Source organism: Vicia villosa, unplaced genomic scaffold (genome assembly GCF_029867415.1).
Source record: "Vicia villosa cultivar HV-30 ecotype Madison, WI unplaced genomic scaffold, Vvil1.0 ctg.001530F_1_1, whole genome shotgun sequence".
Taxonomy (NCBI): domain Eukaryota; kingdom Viridiplantae; phylum Streptophyta; class Magnoliopsida; order Fabales; family Fabaceae; genus Vicia; species Vicia villosa.
In genome coordinates, this window is record NW_026705653.1 from 151,098 (window position 1) to 160,781 (window position 9,684).

At 35.4% G+C, this 9,684-nt stretch overlaps 1 protein-coding gene across 1 annotated transcript; it reads right to left on the bottom strand.

Annotated features, from left to right (window-relative positions):
* Nucleotides 1-8,417: 8,417 nt before the first annotated feature.
* Nucleotides 8,418-9,197, bottom strand: LOC131635664 (uncharacterized). The gene has a single exon (XM_058906303.1). The coding sequence runs from the start codon at nucleotides 9,195-9,197 to the stop codon at nucleotides 8,418-8,420; it is 780 nt and encodes a 259-aa protein (XP_058762286.1).
* Between the last annotated feature and the right edge of the window lie 487 nt (nucleotides 9,198-9,684).

Sequence of the window (9,684 nt, forward strand, 5' to 3'; positions counted from 1 at the left end):
CTAATCGTTCATTGTTTGGGTGTCATCTAGACTTGGTTGATAACATTCAATTTAGGTTGGTTGTAATCTAAGATTGGGTTAAGAATCATAGGGGGTTTCATCAAAAAAGCTGTGAGGGTTTTTACTCCAAGCTCAAAATGTGGATTTGGGGGCTTTCGAAAAGAGTTACGCAGTTGGATTCGATTGAGTGAAGAGCTTTGAAGAATGGGTGTCTCTTGCAAAGGAGTAGCGTGACACGGTAAATTAATTGGTAATCTTGGGTGACAAAAACTCGCAATTTGGATTCGACTGAGTGAAAGCTTTAAAGAACGGTGGTTTCTTGCAAAGGAGTTACACGATACGGTGAACCAATTGGTGTTTGTTGAGTGACTTGATCAAACTCAGATCAAGGGAAGATAAGTGCCAGGATCAACATCAAACATATGGTTTTTAGGGTTGGATTGCTTGACATCTCTTGTAATTTTTTCTGTGCATAGTTAGATTGATATCTCAATTCCAAATTGGAATTAGGGGCAGACGTAATCATAGCGAGGATGATCGGTGAAATTCCTAAACAAATCCTTGTATCCTCTCTCTCTCTCTCTATCTCTTTATCTCTTGCATTTAAATTTTCATTATCAAATTGTTAAGCACATTAATTGAGCGATTGGTTAGTAATAAATTTTTGGAAATTGTTTTGATCATTCTTGAGTTGTTGATATTCTTGAAATCACTTTGATTATAAAAGGATTTTAATATCAACAAACTTGAAAGAAATTTATGAAAAATCAATCGCACACCAAGTGTTCGATAATTTGACAGTTTATTGTTTTGTGTCTTAATTGGTTGGAAATTGATTGACTTGTTCTTACATGAACTATTAATTTGAGAATTAATTTTTTAAAGTTAATTGTCTCATTGTCATACCATACACGGTTGCGCGTATCTGAGTTCCAATAACTTGTTCGGTTTAGACGATTTTTTATCTACACGTGAAAATTCCGCTAGCTAAAGTTTAAACTCTTTTCAAAAACTTTAAAACTTGTAATTTTGAATTAGGGGATATATTCACCCCCTTTTTATAAGGTCTCATCGTCTAACACTTAACTAAAAAGGGATTCTTTTCCCGACTTTCCAGAACTTGGTATTAGCATATTCTTTATAGATTTTCTCTCGGGAGGTGTTAAGTGGAGTGCACTTGTCAAACTGGCCACAGGTCTTGTGGTCGCCTTCTTCCCTTGCCAATTGGAATCATTCCTCGATGACCGTTTAGAACATGCATCTGTCGAGGCTTAGTTGTTCCTTAGAGGAATGAGTTTCTCCTCGTAATTAATGAAGGGTTGGAAACTATTCAACAATTATTTCTATTTTTGAACTCGTTACTACCTAGCTTTTCCATGAATGTAATGTCATAACTTTAGCCATTCTAAAAAATCTAGCATTTCAGTCTCTTGTTAGAGTTTCTCACTACGGCTACATGTGTAAAGTGGTTGATATGCGACCACAAACTTTCCTTCTTTCCTTAGGAGATTCAACTAAGGGCGGATTTTGTAGTAGGTTTTATCTTATGGTTAGTGAAGTGAGCGATGAAGTTTTAGCTCAAGTTGGTCCATGAATATACACTTATGCCGGAAAAATATTTGAACGAGATCTTGGTCAGTTTGGTTAGAGTCAGTGAAAAGAGCTTGCACTTTGCATCATCATCAGTGTGATAATAATTCAGACAATCATCAACATGTTGCACATGCTCATCTGGATATCCTTTTCTGTCATAACTATTATGCTTTGGAGGATTCTCCAACAATTTCAGTATTTGACTGTCTCAGATACAAGCAGAATGAGGGTACTTCTTTCGGTCTTTAACCAGAGGCTTCTCCACCTGTCATTCCTCCTTTTTAGGGCGGAAGACCTAAAGGAGAGTGTGACTTCCTCTGCCTCCTTCAATACCAAAAGGAAAAATATGGTGTCTCTGACTTCTTCGATGACCTGAAGATCTTGGAGTTGCATCCCGACGAGATGCCTCCAATTTGCAGGATGGTGGTATAATTGGTAAACAGACTTATGCACTGTGTTGCCCTTCTAATTTGCATTATACAAACTTTCTTATAGGCGGAGTAACCTTTCTTTTATTTCTTGTGAATGATGTTGTCAAACTATGTTGTAAAGATTGTTCAATAGTTTGTTAGCGCCTTGCAGACCGAGTTTGGCTTTCAATAATTGGAAACCAGGTAATGCCTCTAGTGTTGGAAGCCTGAGCGATGGTTTACCTTGCTGTAATTATGGAGTATATCCTAAGAGCGGAAGAGGTTTAAAGACTCCTTGAGACGTTATAGGCTGAACATGATCTTGATGCGACAATGCGGATAAAGAATTAAAAAGGACTTAATTTCTACCGTTTTGAAAGGATGAGGTGGATCCCTTGCAACTGCAATTATGGCTGCAGTTGTCTTGCATTGTACAACGAGCGAGTAACTATGGAACTTTCCATTGCTAACATATATGGACAAAGATCTGAAAAAAGGTGTTAATATTTGATTAGAGAGGATCAAGAACAAAAACCTACAATTTAGATTGAAGAAATCTAAATTTCTATGTTGAGAAAGCTTCAGTTTAGTGAATCAATAGATGAATGTTTAAATGTGGAAAACGCGAGAATCTGGTGTTGATTCCCACATAATGAGCCATTATTCCGTGAGGGAACCAAAATTGATCGGTGATCAGTGGATGCAGATCGCAACTATGGATTTGAGCTTCCGATGTATTGGAATAATGACTGACCTGGAAGGTTAACACTCAAACGCTCAAGTCAATATGAGAGTATGATAAGTGAATGAGATTTGAATTCAAAAGTATCAGGAAAAATGGCATGCTTCCCTCTTATATAGTTGGGTGATTATAATCGTTTGCTGATGTATTGGTGTGGAATGCAGAGAACCATCTGATTGATCTTGGAACGAGATCATCTGCATTTTTGACGATGATATCACACCATCTCTACATGTGATGTGGTGGATCATTTTTCTTCTTTGGACCGTAACTACTAGACCCTCTAGTCGTCACAAAACACTTATATGTGACAAACTCTTGTTAAATTTGACCTCTACTTAAAAGAATACTATAAACGCGAGTACAAAAATAAAATTAGAATTAAATATATCACATCTTTGTTTTATTAAAAATGAGTCTAAAACACACATGCATTGGTAATTTTATTAATAAAATATCAATTTAAATTTTAGAGTATAGCAATAGACATTCGTTTTATGTAAAACATGTGTGAAACACACACAACTACAATTTCATAAAAAGAAATGTTAAAATTCTAATTCTAATACAGTATCAGAGTCTATTAATCAAGTCACGGATCACTCGGCCACTATTTATATTCACAAACCAAATTTAATAGTGCTGGACATGAGGGGAAGTATTGAAAAATATTCAAATCCCACGTTGATTATAAATTGAGCTTAAAAGATGTTTATATAAAAGTGCATATCTCATCTTACTAGTCAGTTTCATAAGATTGAGTTAAGTCAAACCCTAAATTCAATATGATATCAGAGTCTATCAATTATACCATAAATCACCCACCGTTTATATACACACAAGCTCTATGTTAATTAGACATAGAGTCTCTAAAAAAATTTATATAAAGTTAAATTTGTCAATTTGTAAACTAATTTTGCATAAATGAGTCAAATCAAATTATAATTTTAATAAGCCTACCACATATGGAACATTCATTAGCATTTCTTTCTAGTAAATATACAAGACTTGCTATAGTTATTATCGACACGATGAATATTTTTATACTTGGAGACTTTCCTTTTGAGCAACACATTTTTGTAAGAGACACACCACATACGCACCCAAAATTTTAAGGTAATAGGTGAGTGGGTTTTCTGATATGAAGTTTTCTATCAAAACTAAGAAACTAGAGTTTCAATGATAAAAGAGAAAGAACACTAAAATTTAACTAAGAAAACTAAAATAAAAGATAACATTTTCATTTGATTCTTGATACCTAATGTCTCAACGAGACTACAATATATAGTACTTCTAATGATAATAAACTTAAAGGCTCAAACACTACTAGAAACTCAATTCAACTAAGCATTCAAAATAAAATAACAACTAACATAATATTACTAATTAAAATATCTAATTGCACCTCCTATCATTGCCACCCAGTTCATATTGAACATTGTCTCAAGGTTCTAAAATTACTCATGGATCCCATTGCTTAAATGGAACAATCATAACAAACAAAATCCAACCACTAAGGTTGTTATCTAGGTGAAGATAATGGGTTAAACCAGTTTTAAAGCAACCAAAATTTCCAGTTGCATTTGGTGACACTTCATTAGAACATCCAAGTATATATCAGACCTGTTCAGCAAAACATTTTGAAAAGCAAGTATTTATCCATGGCTATCTGAATTGAGCATGAGTTCTCGAATACCCTCTTTCAGACGCATTATGTATTGTGCATTCATTTCATGAAACTTTTGGGACATCGGGAGCACAGGTTCAGAAAATATTCTTGCAATAATTGTCTTAACAAAATCAAGTCCATCCATCTGAAATTGTTCTTGTCCCTTCTGACTGGTAGTTCAATGTAGACTACCACTACTTCTTTCCTTAACCTCCCTCTTTTTTCTCAAAACTATAATTTGATCCATTGTCATGAGACCCAACACTCTGTGTAGGAGATTGAACATAACCATGTCGTCTTGACTATCCCGAAAGCTGCTTATGAAAGCTCAACTGCCTTTCAAGCCCACTGCCCATTTTTGAGCTTCCTTCCAGAGCCCAAGAATGCTGACCTTTCAAATCTTGAGTATCTAAAATGCCCCGTGATGCTTGAGGCTGGTAAAGAGAGTCGTTCCCATTCATCAAAGTTCTCTGACCAGAGGGAACTTCTTTCGACTTGGGATCACCCTGAGATAGAGCTTTCCAATCAAATCCCGGGAACAAGGGCGACTGCCAACCGATTTGCCAACAGATTATGTACAGTCGACTAAATTTCTTGTAAGAGAACAACTTGGATTGTGATATAGTGATTGGGAACCTGAAAATGACATTGATGCAGTAAAACCATATGAGTTAGTACAAAATGTATTACTTAGAGACTGAACATTTCGTGCTTGAATAGGAGATCCAGGGGCTTGTGTTGTTGTATCTTGAGCTCCTATCGATAACAGAACATTTGGCAAGCTAAGGGTAAGATCAAGCTGCCATGATACAAGACTGTCATCATTCTCCTCTTTTAGAACTGAACGATCTAGAGAAAAGCTCAAGTCCTCTAGTGCTTGGGCCTTCCATGGCATCTACAGGACATGTTGTGAGATCTTTCGACCCTATGTCAATCCACAAATCATTTTCTGAAGAATGAGAAACATCAGGTGTAACCGAGACGCTTTTTCTATTATCCTTGGCATTGTTGGTCACACTCTCCATCATTGTTTCTTCCTTCACTTTTTTAGCAACCGCATTCTCTGTTAAGCCTTCAGCATTTAACTCAGATTTGTATACACCCATGTCCACCTTGCGTTCCTCTTCACTAAGCAACACCTTCTCCTTATTTTTTTCTTCTCCGTTTCTTTCTTGTGAGTATCATCACCATTCAAACTCATATCCTATTTATCATTATCCTTATCAACATTTCCAACCACGGACTCAGTAAAAGACATTTCCTCTATTGAAACATCTTGAGTCTTAATAAATTCATGAACTTCTTTTTCTGCATCTTTTACCTCGAAATCAACATCCTCATAATCGTGAGAACAATGCAAACTGCTCCAATTGGGGCCTCTGTGTTTCAACACCTCTACGACAAAAAATTTGGTAGCGTTCCGATCTAGGTTTTAGTTAGTTGTAGTGGTTGATGATAATTATTGTAGTAGCATGAATAATGAGATGATGAATAAGATGAATATGAGTTAGGTGGAGGTGTGTATACCCATGATTAAAATACAAATATTGGTTTGTAATATGTGGATTTGTGGAATAAGATGAGAAAATTTCCCATGGAAAAGATGGAAAGTAGGAAGTGATTGGAGATATAAAAGAGGGGTTTGTGGGATAGGTAGGAGGAATGCTCCATGGATGATATGAAGGTGGATGATAAGGATAATCTATAGGAGGATTTGAGTACATGGATGAAAGCACCAATTGATAGGAAATTTCTTATCAAAACTATGAAACTAAGGTTTCAATGATAAAAGAGAAAGAACACTAAAAACTATCTAAGAGAATTAAAATAAAAGATAACATTTTCATTTGATTCTTGATACCTAATGTCGCAATGAGACTACAATATAGGACTTCTAATATAAACTTAAATGCTCAAACACTACTAAAAGCCCAATTCAACCAAACATTCAAAATAAAATAACAACTAACATTATATTACTAATTAAAATATCTAATTGCACCTCTTATCATTCTTTCGCTTATAAATATTTAAGTCACCACATTTTTAACCAATGTAGAAGTTCTCCATATTCTCAATAATTGAGAGGTTTTATGAAGCTCACTAATTTCGAATTTGTTGATGATATTAAAGTGTTCTTGGGTGGAGGTCTGAGTTGGAGCTTTATTGCTTTTTATGTACTCCTAGCTAATTCTTTTTTTTTTTTTTTTTAGAGTGGTCTCCTTCCTTCCATACCAACTAATCCACCCGAGAGCATTACTGTCTCACGTAGCCTCCAAAAATTGATCCTAGACTCCTTCGAATTCAAGACCTCAAGAGGAGCAAACCTTTGAGACCCAAGCACCCTCCCATTAGGCCAACCCTAACTAAGTCCTAAAGAGGAGTGGAAAACATATGACGTGATAATGAGGAGTCCGTATCCGCTCCATTTAGCAAAATGGCCACTTACCCAATCCTCCTTTCAGATATGCGGCACGTGTCAATTAATTTTTTTAAAGGTGCAGATTAAAAGTTTGAAACTATGGGAAATTCAGATATTCTCTCACCTCACTCAAACATTAAAAAACTCATATATTCTCTCACCTCAAACACCAAAATTCAGATATTTTTGTTGTTCTTCCTCACCTCTAAGTTTAATTTTTCTTCTAGTCGCGGTGAACTTAAAGTTAGCGCGCCGCTATGAACTCAAACCTATTGCAACCGTGAATAAGATTTCTCAAATCTCTCACCGTCATAAACTCAAATCTTTTGCGTTGTGAACTCAGCCATCTCGCCTCTGTGTTTCACAGTTTCTCTCTTGTTGTCGCTGTAATGGAGTTGATCTTCTTAAACTCAACATAAAATAATGCTCAAAAAAATTTGAAACAGTTCTACAAAACAGAAGATGAATTTCATAAAATACTTTACTTCTTCAATTTAAGATAAATAGTTCTACAAAATTTGGAACTTGTTGAACATAGCATGTTTTTTAAACACAAAATTGAATTGAGATTGCAAATCTTACTGTGTTTGAAGTACCTAGAAAAAATGAAAATGTCTATAGTTTTGAATTTAAGTACCTAGAAAAAATGAAAATCTCTATAGTTTTGAATTTAAGTACCTAGAAAAAATGAAAATGTCTATAGTTTTCTGTAAGTTAAAAAATGAGTTAAAAAATTTCAATCAACTACATTGTTTTGAAAAAAAATTGTCTATTGGTAAATGAAATTATGCATGTGAAATTTCATTGAGTGTATAAAGTGAGAAAGCTAGAAAAAAAAATATCAATTTATGTTATTGCATTATTGGCAAAAAGGAAGAGAGAAACTAGAAAATTTATGTAATTGTTTTTAGTTAAGTTTATTAGAATTGAAGAAAGTAGTAAGAAATGAGTTCATGTACTTAAACTACTGGTATATAAACTTTTGCTGTAAACACTACTTCAAATAAAAATAAAATAATTATTTAACCCAATATCTCTTGTTCTTAAAGGAGTTCTTGTTTTTCTTTTAATATGCAGTTACTTTTCCTCTTCAAATACTCATATATGAATGTATGAAATTTGAATAACAGTATCTATTTCTTGAACAAAAGAGATGAACAATAATCAAAGAGGCGGCAGCTTATGGCTGTATGGTGGCCAGTCCTAGGGCGGAGAGTGAGTAACACGATACAGATAAAATAAAAATTTAAAAAGAAGAAAAATTGGGTTCTTTGAACTTTGCAGAAGATAGAAGATAAATGAGAAAAAGGGTTTCCAAAGAGAGACAAAATTAGAGAGAAGATGAATAATGCATTTACTTTTGTTTTAAAAATTAATATTCCAATTATATCACAACCATTAATATTTATTTTGTAACGTGTCAATCATCGGCTTAAGTAACAGGATAGAAGAAACTGGACTTTTGTAACTGGAGCAGATCCAAACTCGATAATGAGCTGGCTTTACATTTTTTTTTTGATAAGCAAAAGATAATATTAATAATACGAGTACAAGGGGTACTCGAACCCGATACATAAAAACTCAGTCAGACTTTAGAAAATCTAAGGGAGAATAGAGCCAATTATACAAGGAAGTGCAACAAGAACCTCTATTGCCTATGGTATGCCAAGACCAAGCCAACTCTTTGATATTCATGACTAAGTCGTCGAACACCCATGGTTCATCTCTAAATAAGAAATTATTTCTCGCCATCCAAAGAGACCACACCGTAGTTAACCATATTAAGTACAACTTCTTCTTTTTTATCTTTCCCGTCAAAGCTTGAGTGAAGTTTCTCAAATGATTCACTCCAACCGAATCTCCCATTCCCTTAATATCCAACCATCCACATATGCTACTCCAAACTCTTTGACTAATAGAGCAATTGAACATGAGCTGTTCTAAGTCTTCAACCTTGTCCTGACAGAAAGTGCAAAGTTGCTGTTGTCCATCTCTAATTACCCCCCTTTTCGCCAATTGATCTTTTGTAGGTATTCTGTTTAGCACCACCCTCCACCCAAAAACCTTTAAACGAGATGGAATACTGGTCTTCCATATCCTCTTGAAAGCCAACTTTGATTGAGTGTCCAGAACATCTTCCGAATCCCGATCGTGCATTAGATTGTAGAAGCTTTTCACACTAAATTGACCATCTTGATTCGGCCACCAACTTAACGTATCTTGTGCATTGAGAGTGGGGCTGATATTTGTTAACAGCTCAATTAGAGAAAAAGCTTCCTCTGTCGCAACCGGATCCTCGAGTAATGAGTCGGCATCCACATGAAACTGCCAGCACCAGCCGCGGTCATTCCAAGAGCCCATTTCACCAATCTTTCCCTTCGGTTTAACAGAGATAGTAAACAGACTTGGAAATAAAACTTTGAGCGGTGCCTCCCCAATCCATCTACTGTGCTAGAAAAATATATTGTCCCCTGCACCTAGTTTAGCCAACAGACCACCTGAACAATCATGGTTAGTTTTAATAATGCTGGCAGAGATGACATCCTTCCACCATGTTGAGGCTTTCTTTGTCTTCTTGGCATCCATCCCAAACATCACTGCATGTTGCAAATTCTCATATCTAGCCTTCAAAATGTGTTTCCATGTAGTGTCTTCTTCAACCAGAATTCGCCACTTCCATTTAGTTAACAAAGCTTTGTTGAAATTTCCTATGTGCCTTATGCCGAGACCACCGTCTTCCTTGGGTCTGCAAATGTTGTTCCAGCTTACCCAATTGATTCCTCTTTTATCTTCCTTGGTACACCACAAAAAACAGCTTTGAATTTTGATTATCTCTTGTGTATCTCTC